The sequence below is a fragment of the Macrotis lagotis genome, chromosome 3 (genome assembly GCF_037893015.1).
Source record: "Macrotis lagotis isolate mMagLag1 chromosome 3, bilby.v1.9.chrom.fasta, whole genome shotgun sequence".
Taxonomy (NCBI): Eukaryota; Metazoa; Chordata; class Mammalia; order Peramelemorphia; family Peramelidae; genus Macrotis; species Macrotis lagotis.
The window spans coordinates 128,681,724-128,703,626 of NC_133660.1; the positions used below are offsets into that span (position 1 = coordinate 128,681,724).

General features: G+C 37.4%; 1 protein-coding gene across 3 annotated transcripts in view; it reads left to right on the top strand.

Annotated features, from left to right (window-relative positions):
- RNF150 (ring finger protein 150) overlaps positions 1-21,903 on the top strand; it is a 329,973-nt gene that overhangs the window by 214,257 nt on the left and 93,813 nt on the right. For all 3 annotated transcript variants that reach the window (XM_074229254.1, XM_074229255.1, XM_074229256.1), the window contains 2 exons: positions 17,440-17,511; positions 17,924-18,006. In XM_074229254.1, coding sequence (XP_074085355.1) covers positions 17,440-17,511; positions 17,924-18,006 — 155 coding nt within the window. The remainder of the gene's footprint in view (positions 1-17,439; positions 17,512-17,923; positions 18,007-21,903) is intronic.

Consider the following 21,903-nt stretch of genomic DNA (forward strand, 5'->3'; position numbering starts at 1 on the left):
TAGATATTTGATGAACTTAATGAGCAATTTTTGGTGTTATTCTTCTTAATAGCTGCTCTCCTTGGGTTCATTGTAATCTCCAAGAGATGCTCCCAGATGAAGTCATTATTATCAGTGAGCATTTTGCATTGGATTTTTATCAGTCTTTCCAGAGAGGCCCTTAGCCTTCACGCTCAATGTCTGACAGGGATTTCTTTTATGATTGGTCACCTTTCTCAAAATCATAGACTCAGAAGAGACCTCCAAGGCCACTAAGTCAAACAGAACTAATATGAGATTTTTCTCTACAACCAACAAGTGGCCAAAAGGCCCTCACTTGAAGAGGCCCCCCCCAGTCAAAGGCAGACCTACCTACTTAGGAAGAGTAATAAACCTACATTTGTTGCTTTGCCACTTCCACCCATTTCTTCTAATTGTGACCTCTGTGAACAAACTGTACAACTATATCCCTCTCTCACTTGATGACTCCTACAAATACTTTCTTTTGTTTTGTTTTTGCAAGGCAATGGGGTTAAGTGACTTGCCCAAGGACACATAGCTAGGTAATTATTAAGTGTCTGAAGTCAGATTTGAACTCAGGAACCTGACTCCAGGGCCAGTGCTCTATCCATTGCACCACCTAGCTGTCCCCTTACTCCTACAATTACTTGAAGACATCTCTCACCTCCTTATAAATCTTTTGTTCTCTAACCATTTTTTCGAACTGGTCCTCATATAGCATGTGCTCATGTCTATCACCTTAGATGATCTCATGCCTACTGATGTGTTCTGTAAAATATGGAACCCAAAACTGAACTCAGTTTGTGTCTGATTGGGGCAGAAAACAATGGAACTATCACCTCCTTGTTCTTGGGAGCCATTCCTCTCTTAATGCTTTCTTCACTTCCATATCATACTATTGACTTCCCATATTGAGCTTTTTTTTCCCCCACAGACCCATTAAATCTTTTTCAGTGAATTGCTCTGTCTTACTATCCTGTTCCTATCTTATACTAATAAGGCTGATTTTTGGACTATATTGAATTATCTCTTTCTAGATTCATTCCAAAACTCTAACCCAAGGAATCAGCATTTTTAGAAGGCATTTTTAGCTCACAGGCCATACAAAAAGAGGTGAATCGTAGTTTGCCCTCCCCTGTCAAGATCTTTTTAGACACTATCTTTCAGTGTGTTTATAATTGTCAGATCTTAGAATCATAGTATCTTATGAATTTTTCTAAATCACTGATGAAAAATGTTAAACAAAACAGGGAAAAGCACAAATTTGTAGAGGGAAGGAGAAAACTCCACACTGGAAATTTCTACTGAACTAAACAGTGAATCATTAACAACTACACAGTTAGTTCTGAATGCATCTAAATATATTATCACCTAGCTTATATTTTCTCCAACCTTTTCATGAAAATAATGAGATATTTTCTTAAACATTTTGGCTAAAATCTAGGTATATCTGTGGCCCTCCTCTCAAGAATCTGGTTAGTAATCTTTTAAATTGGTAAATAAGTTTAGATTGATATGATATGTATCAACATTTGCTTTAATAATACATAGGAAATTCTTTACAGGAGCTAAAATCAAACTCATTTGTCTATAATTCATAAATTCTCTTCTTTTCTATTTTTTTAATTATACAATATTTGCTTGTCTCTAGTCTGTTGCTTGGCTGCCCTCCACAATCTTTCAAATAACACTGACAGCAGGGTCTTTTGAAATAATTGGATCCAACAAATGGTTGAATCGATAAAGTGACCTGTGTGAATTCATTGTTAATTATTATTCATTGCAGGTCCACATAGGCAACAAATATTACTTGATATCTTTTAAAAAGCATAATGATTTTAGTTTTTCTTTCTAATGAGGAAACTGGTCCTGAGAAAATAGAATATACAAAATGGGTTAATTGTTCATCACTAATCCCACACAAAACCCTTTTTTATTAGAGACATGCTTTTATTGGTGGCTTTCCAAAAATCCCTCTGAAAAATTGGAAGCTTATTCCCTCCTTTATTGTCTTATTCTTTCTCCTTCCACTCTGATATATTTGGAGAATCCTTCTTTCTGATTCTTCTTTAAGTGTCTCTGACATAATCAAAGTTTTTTATCTTTCTTTTCTAATCCCTTAAAATCACCTGTCATTGGTATGTATTGATGGGACAAAGAGGGGTGGGAGGGTATAACGGTTGTTTGGACTTGTCCTGCTTCTTCAAGTTAATTAGGAATCATACAATCATAAATATAGAGCTAGAAGTAACCTTTATGATCATGCAGTTCCACCTCCTAATTTTATGGATAAGAAAAAAGCCAGCCCATAGCAAATGCTACTTTCCTTTTTTTTTTTCTTAAATGATTGACTTACAGAAATCTAAGATCATAGAATGTTAGAGTGAGAAGAAACCTTTGTGATTATCTGATCTAACCACCTCAAGTTACAGGACAGAAAACTGAGTCTCTCAAGGGTAAAGTAAACTCCCCAGCTAGTCTGTGCAGAAATGGTATTTGCACCCTCCAAAGCCAATGCTCTCCTCCTTCTAAAAGTCATGAAGCAATTATTAATGTCCTCCTATGTACAGTTCCTCAGGGAAACAAAAGGTAAAGAGAAATTGCAGGTAGAAACTACAAGAATTGCTTCCAAATATTAACTTAGAGCAGAGGCAGTTTTCCTTTATAATGTAAGAAATAACCCTTAGTTGCTTGGGAAATTTTTGGAATGCCTATTTAAGATCCATGTTCCTTTGGCAGAGAAGTTTATCCTCAATGCCATCATAAGTTTCACTTCCTCTACTCAAGAACTGGCCCTAACTGGTAGATGCGTATTCCTGGAAAGGTGGGAGAGAATTCCAACAGTGTGGCATTTCTGAATTGCTCAAATCCTAGAACTCTTATTGACTGAGACCTTTGGTCTCAGCAGTGGAAGGAATGCTTACACCCACAGAGCAACTCCTTTTTATAGGAAGAGTAAGCCTGTAATTTTTATTCTTTGACAGCACACTGAGAAGCTTAATGATTTGGTTATGGTATGTGTAAGGAGCAGGCATGGAACTCACATCTTTCTGACTTCCTGAAAAAAAGGCTAGCCCTCTCTCCTTCCATCATACTACACCACAGTCTCTGAAGAGAGATAGCTTAGCAAAGAGAGAACTAGATTTGGAGTAAATTGAGGATTCCAGTGCCTGCTCTGCTTATACTATTTACTTTTATATTTTTATTTTATTATTTTACAATTTACTATTGTTTATTGGCTCTATGACCTTAGGCAACTCGCTCTACCTTCCTTTATCTATAATTTTAGGGAAGTTGAATGACTGCTAAGATTCCCTTCTAGCTCAAAACCTTTGATCCTAGAATACCATGAACTTTTATGTTAATGATGTAAACCATATTCTGGATAAGAAAAGAAAGGATGGGACATAGAAGAGAAAGGTGAAAGAAGGGTCAGATAGGAAGACATCCCTATTTCATTTAAATTTTTATTTATTTTAAAATCTTATTAATTTATTATTATTATTTATTATTATTTTATTTTAAATATTTATTTTTTAAGGCAATGGGGTTAAATGACTTGCCCAAGGTCACACAGCTAGGTAATTATTACGTGTCTGAGGATAGATTTGAACTCAGGTCCACCTGACTCCAGGACCAGTGCTTTATCCACAGCGCCACCTAACTGCTCCTACCTTGCTTTTTAAACATTGGTCCTTAAAGGAAAAGATGCAGAATCCCTTCCCAAGTTGAAGACTTATTCCACTTTCTCTGGGACGTTTCCAGATCTGAGATCCAAAGCCTTCATCTCAAAATTTCACCCAGATTGACCTGAGTCTCAGGGCTGAGTTCTGTAATTGTCTGCTCTCGTTACCAAGTCTTACACTACCATAACAATATACTTTTTCCAAATAGTGTTGAGGATTGCATGAAGATCCTGATTATCACTCATTCTTATCCTGCTCTAAAATATTCTTGTGGTTGACAAGCCAATAAACACAAAAGAAAGTCAGCCGTAGGAGTGGCTGGGTGGTGCAATGGATAGAGCACCAGCACTGAAGTCAGGAGTACCTGAGTTCAAATCCGGCCTCAGACACTTAATAATTACCTAGCTGTGTGGCCTTGGGCAGGCCACTTAACCCCACTGCCTTGGAAAAACCTAAAAAAAAAAGTCAACCGCTGAAACCATGGTAGGGTGGCCCATTTCATGGCAACTATGTGAGACATTATTGACTTCCTGCCTCCTGGGACATGCCAGCACAGAGATGAGTTTGCCACACTAGCATTGGGGCACCAGGAACTGCAGTGGCCTCCAACAGAGGCTGTGGGTGCTGGTTCCAACAGGGGCAGATCCGATATGTCAGTAATTTTCATTTCATAAATAATGCCTCCTTCCACTCAGGTGGAACAAAAAGTAGCTAAGCCAGGTGCTTTGGGGGTGAACACCATGTAATTATATCCACCTTTGGGTATCCCATAAATGTTTAGCTATTTCTGGGACCCTCTTTTGATGTTTGTATGTGTCCATCTCTTTGGTATTTGTTTCCTAGCAGGAACGAAAATGAGAAGGAATAGAAGTAGGGGAGAATAATTAGAAGGTAGCAGGAAGATAAACAGAGAACAGAAGGGAGTAGAGGATCATAGACTTCATGCTGAAACATACCTGTGAGCTATTTTAAACCCCTCCCCCCTTCCCCTCCAATTTTACAGATAAGGAAACTCAACTCAGAGATGTTAAGTAACACCCAAGGTCACACAGCTAACAACTGTCAGCACTCAGATTTGAACCTAGAAGTCTTGCTGATTCCAAATACCATAGCAAAAAAGAACAGGGAGACAATGTGAAATGTCAGTATGCAAAGTGGAGCCAGTATCAAGAATTATTTCCATGATACCCTTCTGGGAAGGAGTAGAGAACTCTCTTGGCATCTCTTCCAAAAAGTGAAAATTCTTAGGAATGCAATGAAGTGTGGGAAACAGAGAACAGTGCAACAATAACAAATATTACCTAAAGTGGATATTTAATAACTCTTGGGTTAATTTTATCTGTGCAACTAAATAATCTAGGGTCTGTGTGTGTGTGTGTGTGTGTGTGTGTGTGTGTGTGTGTATGTGTGCATGTGCACACACATATAACTTTGAAACCTTTAAGTTCTATTTGTCTGGGTGCAACCATGAAATTACCTATCAGTTTTCTAACTTCACATTCCGAAATGTACAGAAGTCAACAAATCAAGTCCTCCTGAAGTTACCAAAGACATTGCCTTTATTTTGACCATCACAAAATTTCATCATTAGAAGTGATCTGGGTCTTGAAAGAAACTAGAGATTCTAAGAGGCAAGAGAGGATTCATTTCCAGAAATCATTCCAAACTGGGAGAGATGACAGACACAAGTGGCCTTCCAGTCTTTGTTATGGAGGAAGCCTATTTCACTTTTAGATGGGTCTTGTTGTTAGGAAGCTTTTTTCATACCTCAAGGCTGTCTGCCTCTTTACCACTTTCATCTTTTCACCTTGAGAGACAAATATAACAATTCTCATTCATCTTCTATTTGCCACCTAAGCCTTCTCTTTCCTAGGCTAATCGTCCCCGTTTCTTCTATCTCTCCACAGAGAGTATGACCCAAAGTTCATTTTCCATCCTCATTGATCCTTTCTGCATTCTCTTTAGTTCATCAATGTCCTTTATAAAATGAGATACTCAGAAGTGATCACAGTTGTGATCTGATCATGTCAGGGTCCAATGACACATTTTTGCAACTCATGCTATCTTTAATTAGCCTAAGCCTATCTTAACTGCCCTGTCCCATTATTGACTCATTGAATTGGCAGCCTAATAAAACCCTCAGATCTTTTCAGGTCAATTGCTCATATCTAACCATACTTTCCCCATCTTAGATCTAGGATATTGACTTTTGTAGTGATTTACATTTATCCTTTTAAATGTCATTTTATTCCCATTCTCTATTAATGTTATCTAACTTACTGGGAATCTTGTTTAATCCTGATTCTATCTACCAGTGTACCAGTCAATCTTCCTCATATTGTTTCATCTGAAAATTGTTAAGTAAATATATAATTTGCTGATAAAGTAGCAATTCATATTGGTGGTGATGGCAGCCTAAGGAATTAGGCCCACTATGCCAGTCTGATCCTTCTCTACAAAGAAAAAACAGCCTGAGTAGTGCAACTGTACTTCCTGTGGAATCATAGATATAAAGCTAGAATTAAGTACTTCAAACTTTTCATTTTAAAGATAAACAAACTGAAACCCAGAGGTTGTGACTTGCCCAAGGGAACACAGGTAATAAGTAGTAAGAGGATTTGATCCCACATCCTCTGACTTCAAATCCATAGTGGGTTTCTTGTCCTACTGCTTCCCTTATAGGTCTGAATATTCAAGGGGAATGTTGGCATTAGTGATGGGGAGTATGAATTCCCCAAAGGCAGGGCCTGTGTCCATTCAGATCCTTTTTTGTACAACAGACAATATATTTCTAAGTAAAAAAAAGACATTGTTTGCTAGCTATTATAATGGTAATTGAGAGGATAATAAAATGTTTGTTAGAGCCATAGTAGATAGGCTAGACCTAGAGTCTAGAAGATCTAAGTTCAGATCCAACCTCAGACACTCAAGTAAGTCACTTGACACTATTTGTTTCAGTTTCCTCAATCTGTCAAATGAGCCGGAGAAGAGAATAGCAAACCATTTCAGTGTCTTTGAAAAGAAAGCCCCAAATGTGATCATGTAGAATTAAACATGATGAAAAAAAGACATTTTAATAATGAGGAAAGTGGAAAAAAGATGAATTTGATTTGGGGGGCACTATGCTAAATGCTCAGGATAGTAGCGCAAAATAGAGCATATACATATATATATATATATATATATATATATATATATATATATATATAACCCTAAATATATACTAGACATTTACAAAATAAATCTTCGATAGTTTTCAGGGAGGTACTGAGGACAACAGGCTTGAGAAAGAAGATAGGAATGGAAGGACAGAGCATATGCTAGGTATGGGGCCAAGCTTCTATAAAGGAATGTAGACAGAATGTGGAATGTGGTCTATGAGGGGAAATGATGGGATGAAGTCAGAAAGGTAGGATGGGAGCAGGTGGTGAGGGTTTTAAATGCCAAAGAGAGGAGTTTCTATTTGATCCTAGAAATAATAAGGAGCCCTGGAGTTTATTAAGTATGGGAGTGATATAGTCTTACTAAGTGATATAGTCTTACTAAGACCGGGACATTAGGAAAATCATGTTGGGCAGATGTGTGGAGGATGGATTGAAGAGATGAGATGGAGACACATTTAGGAATTTTATGCCATAGTAAAGGTGAGAGGTGCTTAGGACTTGAACTAATGAAGTGCCCATGTGAGTAGAATGCAAGAGATGTGGGGGAGTGAGAATTACCCAGATTTAGCAGCTGATTAAGTATACACTGTTAGGGAAGAGAGTAGAGTTGAAAAGTATGCCTTTGAGAACTGGGTAACTGGTTTCTTGACAGAAACAAGGAAATATGGAAGAGGATAGGTTTGAGAGGAAAGACAGTGAATTTTGTTTTGAACATATTAAGCTTGAGATGCCTACAGGACATTCAGTTTGAATGTCAATCAGGTAGCTGGTTATATGGATTCTATCTCTGGAGAGCAATAAAGGTTGACTATATAGGGAATTGGTAGCTAGGTGGCACAGTGAATAAAACACTGGACTGAGTTCAAATCTGACTTCAGACACCAGCTGTATGACTGTGGACAAATCACTTAACTCTGCCTCAGTTTCCTCATCTGTCAAATGAGCTGGAGAAGAAAATGGAAAACCAATCCTGTATCTTTGCAAAGAAAACCCCAAAAGGGGTCACAGAGAGTTGGACATGACTGAACTGATAACAACATACAGGAAATTACATGCATAGTGGATTGAAACTAAAGCTGTGGAAGTAGATGAGGTCACTGAGAGGCAGGGAGAAAAAGGGAGAGAGAGAGAAGAAATGAAGACCAAAAACAAAACCTTGGAATATACTCACAATTATAGTGCATGACATAGAATCTAACTCATGAAACCCTAGAGAGGAAAGAATTTCCAGGAAAAAAAATGGTAGTAAATAACAATGGTAGCAAGTAGTAGTAGTAGTAGTAGTAGTAGTAGTAGTAGTAGTAGTAGTAGTAGTAGTAGTAGTAGTAGTAGTAGAAGTTGTAGAGATACAAGTAAAGGAAATCTTGTATTGAATTTTCCTTTGATTTCTTAGATACCAGACAGTTTCAACAACCCAGGTGGAATTTGGGCTTGCTTTGTGTTAGCTTCCTTAGTGGCATTTCTTAAAATGTTTGGTGGTCTTCAAAACTCCTTTTCCAAAAGCCCATTTTTTTAATCATTGGGGATAGGTACACAACCAAATGAACTCACTGAGTTTCTTCTTGTTTCCTTGGCTTCAGCTGAATGATAGGGTTAACCTTCCCAGGATCAAGAAAAATAAAGGCTATCTCCCTGACTTGGGTGAAAATCTCTGTGGAAACAATGAGAGCACCCCTCATTTCTTTCAGTCTTCAAGATGACTCTTAAAATATTCCTTTAATATCACTTTATTTGTATATCTGAGCAGTACTTCTTAGAGGTACACAGCAAAGTGTCTGTCCAATCTGGCATATTTGCTTAGACATCTGGCACCATTTCATGGATTTCTCTTCCCCAGCTCGGCACAAGCCACACTTTATGCTGAGAATCTGGAAGGAATGCAGCAAATGTTTTATACACACACACACACACACACACACACACACACACACACACACACACATGCATACACTTACTCTGCAACTCAAACTTTGAGACAAGGGGAAGGACCTCAAAAATCACCAACCTAAACCATTTCAATAAAAGGCATTTGAATTTCTTCTCATTATGTATATGCTTTGAACCATTTTATTCCTGGGGATGTGAAGCCCTTGGAGTATTGCTTTGGCTGTAGTTGAAAGTGTGACAGTGATATTTCTTTCAGTTGTCAGGGTTTCTGTGTATACCTTTTTTTAGGTCATTTATAAAGAAATGGAAACTTTACGCACCCTGCTGAAATTTGAAGGAAAAAAATGGGCATGGAATATTAATACTTGTCTCTAGGCATGTATTTTTATTTTCTCACTCTGAAAGGAACTGTAATGATCCAGCTCTCCTACAGAGCATGGGAAGCAGTATTGACTTGTATTGTCAAATAGCAGAGGGGCACTTTTTTAATATTCATCAGATAGATGCTGAAACATCTGCACTGCCTCTAGCTGCAGACATTATTTATTTCCCTTCATCAAACTTGAACTATAGCCAGTATTTTAGCTTTCATTTGGTCAAAGGAGTGTGTGTGCACACATACGTGTGCATATGTGTGTGTGTGTCCATGGATTAGATAAAGATAACTGGATCCAAAATAAAGCTCTGATTACAGGAAATACATTTCAGGAAATTCTTTGGGAATGGAAGAATAAAAAGCATGTTTCATGCCTAGGAATCATTTGACTTCTCTCTATGTGCTGTCCCATCCCCCTAACAAAAATCTTTATAGAACAGAGAGAAGTCTTCATGACTTTGCCAGATATTTTTTTCCTCATTATAGGAGGAGACTGTGGTATAGTGAAAAATCTTGGATTAGATGTCAGAAAAATCCTGGCTCTGTTAACTTCCACCTTTGAAACCTTGGCCCAGTCTATTCCCTTCCCTGGGCTTCAGTTTTCAAGAATACAAAATGAAGGAATTCTTTTTTTCTTTTTTTGAACCAGTTTTGGAATTTCATTGGCATTGGAAGCTACCTCTACCAATGTAGATAGACCTGTGCTCTAAAACTTACAATCTTAAAAAAGACTTAAAAAATTTCAGTCTTAAGAAATTTCCTGGGGTTCAGAGAAGTTAAGTGACTCATTTGAGGTCATAAACCCAGATGTGGCACTTGAATTTAGGTCTTCCTGCCCCCTCTTCCCTCCACTATAGCTGTCAGTGAGAAGATTGCCAAGGTTCCTTTGAGGTCTAAGTGGCATGACCCTCTGATTTCTATTTTGTTAGTCCTCAGAGGATTTTTAAGTTTCAGAAATGTCTTTTCCTCCAAGCCTGAAAGCTCATCAGACCTTTTCCAGAGGTCATAAATAATGACTTTTCCACTCCTTGAGGATTGATAGCTCCTTTTGTCAGTTGGGGAAGCTCATACTCAGAGTTCCTCTGCCTTTGTTATGATTAAATCTCTCTGTTGGCACAGAGTAAGCTCACCACATAGGAGGGCATTAACCTGTGCCTGCTGAAGGCATCCCAGTATCCTTAATGGGATTTGTCTTCTTAAATCCCTCAGCATTAACCCAGCTGCTCACCAGGATGCCTAATACCTTCATTCCAGCCTGTTTTCAGGTTGTTTCCTGAATGCAAGTGCCATTCTTACTTATTTGTGATATGCATGACACCTTGAGAGCCTTAGAAAAGCTGTTTGGGGGGAAATAGAAAAATAAAATGGACTTTTTCCTATTCCAAGATCCAGAGTGTTTTTCTTCAGATATGCCTAACATATAGATATAGTGTGAAATAGGGGTTAGAGTAGAAGGCTTTAGTACTTGAGTACATGACCTTTTCTTGAGGTCAAGAAGATTATAGACAAATAGAGCCAAAGCTGGAAGAAATCTGAAATTGTAATCTAATCCCCTCATTTTAAAGATGGAAAAAATGGAGACCCAGGGAGATAAATTGATATACTACATAGACTACTAGAAGCAAAGTTGCAATGTGAGTTCAGTTCCTTCAATTCCATTGCACTAGAGTGTCTCCTTCTGGGTTCAAATACTGCCTCCAACACTTAATAATTGTGTGACCCCAGGCAAGTCACTTAATTTCTGAGCAGCTCATTCAACCCCTAAGAATTTATCTTTTAAGTTGTTCTTTGACACCCCCTCAATGGTCTGGAATTATAGTCTGGTACTATATAGTACTATATAGCCCAACTCTATTAGGTCCTACCTACATAGCTGGAAAGGCTTCAAATAAGATCCCAGTGTCACCAGAGAACCAGTTTAGTTCAGTACAGGGAGGCTTAATACTGGAGAATTTAGTGATTAGATAATGATTTTTTTTATCGCCAGCAATTCACAAAAAACTACAAACATACATATACAAACACTTGCTAAGTACCTATCTTTTTAAAAAGTTTTCAAAGTGCTTTCCATATATCCCATTATTATTATTGTTGTTATTATTGTTATTATTATTATTATTATTATCCCCATTTTACAGATGAGGCTAAGTGCCCAGAACACACAACTAGTAAGTCTTGGAAGACAAATTCAGCCTCAGATCTTCCCAAAGGCTTGCCAAACTTCATTTTCCAGAGGGCATAAATAAGCCCAGTACTCTATCCACTGCTCCACCTAGCTGACATACTTAAAAAAAACACTTCCATTTCTGTCATTTTTCAATCAAAAACAAAATCAAGTATTTATTAGGATACTAATAATGCCCACACTGATAAAATCACATCTTTCTTGTAACATTAACATAATTACACTTTTAAAATTCTAGTTCCTATACCCATAAACCAAAAGGGACCTCATCATATATGCCTTTGAAAATATTCTGGAAACCCATAACTTAAGATTTTTATTGAACCTGAATTATTTTATTCAATCTATGTTACTGTGCTACTATAGAAAGTGACATGATAACTGAGTAAAATAAATGACTCTCCTAGAAACGTGACCAGTTAGTTCTATTTGTGAAAGGTATTGAGCTGTTGACCTGAACTCATCAAGGACATTTAGACTGTCTTTATCTCTGTACTTATCCTATGTTCCAATTCCCTGACAGTCAATTTTGTCATTTTTTTCTGATCCAGAAGTCACTCTCCTTGTTGGAGAAAATAGAAATACAATAAAAGATGATTTTTCTATCTTTTCCTTATCCTCCAAGTGTAACCTCTACATTTTTTATCCTTTTATTTTCATCAATATAACATCAGTAGTAAATAGTGTTTTAAGGTTTGCAAAGCATTATACAAAGAACAGCTAGATGATGCAGTGGATAAAGAACTGGGCTAGGACCTAGGTGGACTCCTTTTTCATGAGTTCAAATCTGGACTCAGATATTAGTAGCTGTGTGATCCTAGGCAAATCACTTTAACCTCCCTTTGACTCAGTTCCTCATCAGTGAAATGAGCTGAAGAAGAAAGTGGCAAACCACTCTAGTATCTTTCCCCTAACTCTACTCTTCATCGCTATACCATACTTTTATATTCTTCTTCCTTTAGCTATCCACCTTTATTTATTATGTTAAATTCTCAATTGGTCAGTGAATCCTTCTGAATCCATATTGGTTACCCATTTTCTTCAAAACTGTTTTTCTCTGTTTTTCCTAAGAGCTAAAAATGTTTTAGAAAAAGAAAGTCACATACAGACCTTCTTCCCAAGTAGATTTTACATAGTTTTAATTAAGGTGCTAATATTTCAATTTAACAAATATTCATTAAGTGTCTATAATGTGTAAACTCATATGAAAGGCAGCATGGTACATTTAATTTGAGCGAAGCTGGCTTTAGATAATAATAATGTTTATGTAGCTCTTTAAGATTTGCAAACTACTTTGCATTAGATATATCATTTGATCATCACAATAACCCTGTTAGGTAGGGGCTATTATTATCCTCATTTTATAGATGAGGATATGAAGTCTGAGAAATGTAGAGTGACTTATGCAAAATCATATAACTAATAATTGTCTGAGGCATAATTGAAACCAGAGTCTTCCTAACATCCATCTTTTATCCACTATACTTGATAGATGCCACTCAGAGCTAGAAAGACATTAGATCTAATCCTTCTTCTGACTTACATAGTATTCCTGGGCAAGAGGGAAAGGAACCTCTATCTGGGCTGGGCAGCACCTGCTCTGCAACCAGCAGCCTTAAAGAGATGGCTTTTTAACACTGGCAGAGAACTCCTTTGACAAGGAATTCCCTCTATCACTGAAATGATGGGTCAAGTCCCAGACTCTATTTTTTGTTAGGTACTGCCAGGGAAATGGAGGTAAATAAATTAGATTACTGAAGCAGAAGAATTTTATAGAATATTGCTCAAAGCTGAGGAAAGTAAGACAAATGCATTAATTTGATATTTGTTTTGTATTTTTTAAAACTGATTGCACCCTAGACACTTTCTCCACCTATGTTGATGGACAACTTGATAACTTGCCATTCTAGAGATTTATCCAATGTTACTATTATGGAGACACATGTCCAGAAAGCATAGAAGGACTTGAACTCAGTGTTTCATCATTTCAAGACCGATCCTTTATCTGCTATGCATATTGCCTCTCGTGGAATAAACACAAGTCAGAAAAATACTAAGAGTATCAAGAAAGGGCTAGGCAGACCAGAGATAGGAGAGATCACATCTAGGTGACAACACCCATTTCTGACTTCTTAGAATTATAGTTGAGCTGCCCTCTGAAATATGGGAAGTGTTTCAACTATCAGAGATACCCAAAGTTGGTATTTCAGGCACATAGACACAGAAGTAGAGAATTGAAAGGCTTGTTCAAGGAACCGCAAGTAGTTCATTTTGAATAAAGTGCAGAATATATCCAGGGGATCATTAGGAGATAAAGCCGAGTAGACCAGTTGAATTGTAGAATACTTGAAGATAGACTGAAAAGTGAGAACTTTATTCTATAGGAAACATGAATCCATTGAAGAGCTGCTTTTTGGTTATGTGTTTTAGCAGGAAGATTATATGATCCAAACAATCTTCCATGGCTATTCTTTTTTTTTTTTTTTTTTTGCAAGGCAGTGGGGTTAAGCTGAATTGCCCAGTGTCACACAGCTAGGTAATAATTAAATGTCTGAAGTCGAATTTGAACTCAGGTCTTCCTGATGCCAGGGCCTGTGCTCTGTCCACTCCATCACCTATGTGCCAGCCATGACTATTCTTGATGGATAAAAGGGAGAAATGGTTTAGAGATAGGAAGATTGGATAGGCCATTATAGTAATTCAACTAAAAGTTAATGGAGGCCTGAATTAGAGTAAAGGGCAATGTGAACAGACAGGTAAAGATGAATGTGAGACATTGAAAAGATTGAATCAGTAGGACTTGGCTACTGTTTGGATGTCAAGGACTAGGGAGAGTAACAAATCAAAGATGACCACCAAATTTGAGCATGTCTGACATGGAGAATGATGACCTCTTTAACAGAGCTAATAAAGCCAAAAAAGAAGAACAGATTATGAAGTAAGGGGAGAAGGGTTGGAAATGAAAAGTGTGTTTGAGGTATGTTGAGTTTGCAGTTCCAGTATCATCTAGACAGAGACCTATTGTTAAATTTTCAGTGCATTATTTACACCTTGGAAACCAGCAAGCATTACACATCGGGCCTTGATTTATTATTGTTTCATTGATTGATTAGAGTTAAAAGCATGATAGTATAAAACTTAATTATGCAGAATAAAGTCAATACTACATACATTTTTTTCAGAGAATTGTAGAATATCATGCCTTCAGGTAAAGATAGTGAAAATAATGATTTTAAAAATATTTAGCAGAGTGCTAAGCACTGGAAATAGAAAAAGCAAGGCTCTAGTCTCTGGATGTCAAAATTGTAGAAGGGGGAGAGAAGATAAATAGAAGATTTCAACAAAAAGTTGGATGGAAACGTTCAATGGTCCTTAGAGTAGGGTACAAGGTAGACGGCAATGCATCTTCTTTAGTGCTGTTTCCACTGATAAAAGCCCCATCTGTTTGTAATCTTTAGCTATTTGACACTTACAAGGATTTTGATGGTGATAAGTTTCTTTCTGGGTCTTCAGTAGTTGGGGCTGTTGTCAAGAGGCAGTAACTTTCCTACATGGATATGAATTGTGGAAGCTGAGTTAGAAAAGGGGTTAATGGCCTGTGTAGTAGGGATGTGGTCAAGGGAATAGGGAGAGAAGAAGGTGCCACTGTTGTTTTCAGGACTCTCACTTTCTCACTTTCTTGTAATTCTTTCCTTGCCTCTAATAGAATTCTCTCTTCTTTTAAGATGTAGCCTTGCTCAATTCCCCTAATTTTTTTATGTCCTTCATCCCTAAAAACCTTGTTTCAACTACTTTGTGTGGGTATATTAGTATTTATTAATTTGTTATTTGTGTTGTATGTATATTTTATATATATTCATTTTCCCCCATAAAAATGTAAATTCTACAATGAGGGATTATTTTATCTTTGTACTTCTTTTTTTTAAATTTTTTTTGTTTATTTAAGGTAATGGGGTTAAGTGATTTGCCCAAGGACACTCAGCTAGGCATTTATTAAGTGTCTGAGGTCACATTTGAACTCAGGTCCTCCTGACTCCAGGGCCAGTGCGCCACCTATCTTTGTACTTCTATCCGCCATATCTACATGATACATGGCAGTCAGCACTGTTTAATGAATATTTGCTGATTGATCAGTTGGAAAGTTACTAAGGTATGAAGGGAGTTGGTGGTCAAGGTGGTGGTAATGATTTGACCCTCCTGGTAATGTCACCCCTGACTCCACATCAAGGTAATTTGATTTTTCCATCTAGACTGGTTTGTGGCAGTTAGTATTGGTAGGGGCAGAGTTGGCAAACCCCAGTCCCAAAGTATTTTCTCCCCTTGAAAATGACAGTAGGCCTCTGGTCTAGAGAGTCTGTTATTGCTAGGTCTTTGGGACTTACCTCCCTGTTAGTGGCTTTTGTTAGCAGTGGGTATTGGTTGTGGCAGGGATGTGTCTCTTGACAATTACTCATTTCTTCTTCCCATATATGTTTATGGAGGTATTATAATAATAATAATAATAATTATGGGGGCCATCTCCAGTTATCATGATCTATATCTGGCCACTGGACCCAGATGGCTCTGGAGAAGAAAGTGAGACTGGTGGCTTTGTACATTACCTCACTTAAAACCTCACTTAAGGGGCAGCTAGGTGGCACAGAGGATAGAGTACCAGCCCTAGAGTCAAGAGGACCTGAGTTCAAATCTGGCCTCAGACACTTAATAATTGCCTAACTGTGTAAGCTTGGGCAACTCATTCAACCCCATTACCTTAAATAAATTTTAAAAAAATTAAAAATCTCATTTAAAACCAATTCACTTGCAAGTCCTGGTTTCACTTCCCTAATGTCATAGTCCTCTTCAAAAACCGAGGACAAACAATACCAACTAACACTGATAACGGAGTTTGAAAATTTAGAAAGTAGTATATAATTTTATTTGAAACTCACAAGAATCCCATTAGATAGATACTGCAACTATTCTGATATATTTTCATGTTAAAGATGAGAAAACCTAGACTCAGAATTTGTCCATGGTAACAAAGCTATTAATACTAAGGAAAAGAGATGAAATTCAAACTAGGTCTTCCTGACTTCAAGTCTAGTCCAAATTTGGAAATACAGGTCTAGAGATTAATAAAGAAGTCAGAACTAACAAAATAGATTCAGCAGTTATGTGTAGAGAACGGGGTATATGAAGACAATTGCAGAAGAGATTATAGTCTGCAAACTCTGAGTGCTGACCTCATGGGGTAGAGAAAACAGAAGAGAAAGAAGAGATAGTGAAGGAGATGAAGACAAAGAAGAATTGATCAAAGAGTAGAAAAATAAGGCTGAGACAGTGATTTGAAAACCAGCCAAGACCCTGTGTCATGAAAAGGCCTCATCATCACATTATGTTGCTTATGAGAGCAGTCACTGAATTAATGGGATTCCAGGGCATCATTGCCTTGGCACTCTTTGACCCTGAATAATCTATCTGAGTCCCATTCTCCACCCTTAAAATTGAGAGTTTTATGAGAAAAGTATTTAGGTCTCTTCCAACTCTAACATCCTGTGACTTGATGATAATCACTTTCCCTATCCAAAAATAAAAGGAAAGCAAATTGTAATACTCAGAGAGTAGGATACTCTGGCAGGATAGTAGACACCAGATTCACTCTTAGCTTGTGCCTACTGAAGACAATTAAAGTGAAGAATTAAGACAACCACATGGACAATCAAGCAAAACCCCCTGCTAATAAAGAAAGTGGATGATTAGGATGGTTTTATTATCCAAATTAGCTCACCTCCTAGCCCAGATTAGCTCAATAATTGCTGTTTCCACTTCATTTTGCTTGTGTGGTTGTCTGCTGGACTTGAAGTCATGGGGGCCTAGTGCCTGTCTATCTCATATTCTCTTTAAAATAACATAATGCAACAGGAGTCACATCTCTGAAGGGTGTAGAATGGATGTAACTTTCAGTCTTTCTCTCAATGCAGCCATTCTTCATAGGAACGATTTCCTCTTCTCTCCTTTTTTTTTTTTTTTGCCTTTTTCTTTCCTTCCATGATTTCATGGTATCTGGCTTTGGTTTATTTAAAAACATTTAAAAAGAGCCTAAAGGTCTGTGCCTTTATGACTAACAAGCTATTTCTTTTTTTTTTTAACCTTTTTCAGCGTCGACTGGGAGATGCTGCAAAGAAAGCTATCAGTAAGCTTCAGGTCAGGACCATCAAGAAGGGTGACAAGGTAACTTTCCCAGCTGCCATTTTTGGAGTAGACTTATGCTAAAGTCACTGCCTACCTCTTCCTGGTGGGAAGGAGAAGAACTTGGGAAAAATGAATAGCCTTGCAAGTATCCAAAAGACCAGAATATAACAAAGATGGTTTTTATAGTAGACAAAGTGGTTTCATTATGAAAAGATTGGCAATACGCAGAACTTATGGGTTATGGGGTAAAGGTTGAAGGGTAGAAGAAGCAAATATATGGCAAACTGCATATTCAGAAAACCAGCCCAGGCCCCATTGCACTTTCTTTTGAAGATCCTTTGTAGAATGGAGTGGATTGTCCACAATAACTTGGCTTAAAATATCATTTATATCTACAAAAGAAGGTTAAACTAAACTAAAGAAACAGGTTAATCTATTCTCTTTGTTATAGGAAACTGAGCCCGACTTCGATAATTGTGCAGTTTGTATTGAAGGCTACAAACCCAATGATGTGGTACGGATCTTGCCCTGCCGGTAAGTCAGGTTGTCTGATAGAAGTTGCTGTGTTTTTTTGTTTTGTGCTTGGATATATAGACCTTAGGTATGCCTAATTTGACTGTGACCATCCATTAGGAGACTTTCCTAACCTTTTTTTTGAGAGATTAAGTGACTTGCCCAAGGTCATACAGCTAGTAAGTATCTGAGGTCAAATTGGAACTCAGGTCCTCCTGACTCCAGGGTTGGTCCTCTATCTACTGGGCCTCCTAGTTGCCCCCCATTTCCTGACTTTTGGAGAAAGGCAGCCAGGATCTGCATGAACTTCTGCTGATTCATTCTTCACTGTGAATCCAGGTATTGTATGGGCTCCTCTCTGCCAGTCATTGGAAAAAGAGGGTAGATTCTTTTTTTATTTCGTGTTTTTTTTTTTTTGCAAGGCAATGGGGTTAAGTGGCTTGCCCAAGGCCACACAGCTAGATAATTATTTAAGTGTCTGAGGCTGGATTTGAACTCAGGCACTCCTGACTCCAGGGCCAGTGCTCTATCTACTGCACCACCTCACTGCCCCGAGGCTAGTTTCTTAATAAGCATTCATTGAATTGAATTACAATGGACAATCACATTGATATGGTGGAGAAAAAGCCACTCATGGAGTCAGGAACACCTGCGTTCAAGTTCTATCTCTGACACATACCAGCTCTATGAGCATGAACAAGTTACTTCATTGCCCAGAACCCAGATCAGTCTCAAATATGAAAAGTTACAAGGGTTGCTGGTGATCTGCATCAATGAAGGGAGCTTCTAGGCTAAGAGTTCCCTGGGCCACCTAGCTGCCCCCATTTCCACTGTCTCAGATCTGTTCAGTACAGCTCTACATTCTCAGTCCATTAGATAGGTTTTTGTATGTATATTTTTATGTTATTCTCTTTTTTCTGTGAGCTTGGGAAATGAACATACCACTCCCCATAAGACTATTACTCTGATTCACTATTTCACTAAACTCAGCATCCAGAACAAGATGGAGAAGTCATGAGACTGTGCTCTGTTTTGATCAAATCACATCTGGAGTATTGTTTCCAGTTCTAGTTTCTATATTTGCAAACCTGGAATGTGTCCAAAGAAGGGTGACTAAAAGATGAGTAGAAACATAATGCGAAAATTAGCTGAAAGAACTGGTGATATGTAGCTAGAATAAGAGAAGACACAGAAAGACATTAATTGCTACTATATTAAATATTTATAAGCCTTTCATGGAAAAGAGAAATTAGACATTCTATTTAGCTCTAAAGGGCAGAATTAAGATTTATATCCTAATTTTCAAAGTTAGAAGAAAAATTTTGTTTCAATATAAGAAAAAAAAGTAGCAGTTATTGGAGATGAAATTTAAAATGAAATTTTTTTTTAGGTTTTTGCAAGGCAAATGGGGTTAAGTGGCTTGCCCAAGGCCACACAACTAGCTAATTATTAAGTGTCTGAGGTCGGATTTGAACTCAGGTACTCTTGACTCCAGGGCCAGTGCTCTATACACTACACCACCTAGCCACCCCCTAAAATGAAATTTAAGACAACAGGTACTCAAAAACTAGGAATATTCAAGTAATGATCAAGCATAGGATCATAGACCTAGAACTAAAATCAACTCAGAAATCATTTAGACCAGTCTCTTTTGGGGCAACTAGGTGGCATAGTGGGTGGAGCACCAGCTCTGGAGTCAAGAGGATCTGAATTCAAATCCCAACTTAGACACATATTAGCTTTGTGACCCTGGGCAAGTCACTTAACCCTGATTGCCTCATGTGAGGAAGTTGAGGCCCAAGAAGCTTAAGAGTCTTGCTAAAGGCAGCTAGGTCGCATAGTGGATAGAGCACCGACCCTGGAGTTAGGAGGAACCTGGGTTCAAATCCAGCCTCAGACACTTAATAATTGCCTAGCTGTGTAACCTTGGGTAAATCACTCAAACCCCATTGACTTAAATAAATAAAAATTAAAAAATAAAGTCTTGCTGAGGATCACAAATTGCATAACAGGTTTAGGATTTCAACCCCATTCCCCTGACTCTAGAGACAGTCTGTTTTTTTAATAATATCATGCACCATTGGTCAAGGATTTCAAGGATTTGATACATTTGGTATTGAAGATGACCTCTAAATTTTCTTCCAAGACTCCAAAATTTCCTTCTGAAATTTCGAGCTCCCACAGCTGTATGATCAGTCAGTAAAGAAGAGATACTTACCCCAGTATCTGTTGACAGACATAGCTAAAGATCCGGGTTTTCTCTAACTCCAAAATCATGATGTTCAAAATCAGAGCTTTTCCTTTGCAATCACTTTTTTAACCAAATAATAAAAGGCCAGTAATTTTGTAAGAAAAAAATATTTGCAAAGCTAATGGTATTTCTTCCTTCTCTCTTCTGTGCTCTCCCCTTTAAAAGGCATATTTCCCATTTAAAAGCAACATTTTCAGGCATGGTAAATTAAAGAATTCATCCTGTTTGACAATAGATAATAGATAGATAGATAAATAGATAGATAGATAGAGAGAGAGAGAGAGAGAGAGAGAGAGAGATATGCACAAAAGTGTATATGTATGCATGTATATATGTATTGTATATCTGTTTATATACATATACATACATATTTATAAAAATATATATGTGCATTTTTGTTGTTTTTCACTGGAGATGAATGGGGAAATGAATAAGGGCATTTATGGCAAAAGTTGGAATACGAAGAAAAGAAGGGAGGGAAAGAAGATAGAAATTCACAGTTCAGTTTCTTTTTCCTCCTGTTTTAATTCTGCTGTGTAAATGGAAATGTTCATTTTATTTGGTATTTGTATAGTTCTGTATAAAAATAAAATAATCCTTAAAAGAAATAAATATACAAGATATGTATATGAAAAGAAAGTATCCTTTATAAGCTTTGGGTTGGAGGAAGAAGATGAGAAAGAAGAGGTGGAGTATACAAGAGGTAAAGGGGATCTGCTCCAATTCAGAAGTAGAAGCTTCAGAAACTCTTCTTTTCCAACTACAACATACACTAGCCATGTGCTAGCAGGATAGTTGAGATGTCTAGCAGATGGTATGTGAAATCAGAAGATCTGGGTTCTAGTCCTCATCCCAGCATTTGCTATACTCTAGATATGAATTCAACAGACCAAGGTTAAGATCTCAGCTCTGCCTATGTGACTTGTTCACTTGACAACAGACTGGTTTGCTAAGAAATGTATGGGAAGGAAATTTGATATCATAAAAGAGGGTGCTGCTGTCTTTGGGATCAAAGCACCTGGAATGATATCCTGTATCTTTTGTTTACTTACTTATATGTTCTTGGAAAAGTCATTTAAGCTCTCTGCGTCTCAATTTTCTCATTTCTCAAAAAAAGAGGAATGAGACTAGATGATCTTTAAAGTCACTTCTGGCCCTAAATCTATAGTCTAAAGGCAATAAACACCCTTTAAGATCCCCTCTAACTCTAAATCTATGATTCTTCAGGCATATGATGTAATATTTCTGAGTCTGTAGGTTTAATAAAGTTTACATTACCTGCCTCATAGAACTGTTGGAACAAAGTGCATAATAAGCTTTCAAGGATGAAATAAGTGTCAGTTATTGTTATCAGTGAATTGTGTAAGTAATAAATATCCCCTTTGATACAGTTTGAGTATTTGTTGAGTGTCTCTGATGATCACATCATTTTTTTCCATCATGGTTAAAAAAAGACAGGGTTGAATCTAAACTCTGTTACTACGTAGATAAAAATTTAGACCACCCTGGACAAATTTCTTCCCTTGTCTGGACCTCAGTTTCCATATCTGTAAAATAATGGAATAAGGGTAAATGATCTCTAAGGTCTCATAACTCTAAATCCTAAAATCTAGTGACTCAGAGCAAATCAGTTGCCCTAATATTCAGGATGGGATATTTGCAAGGTT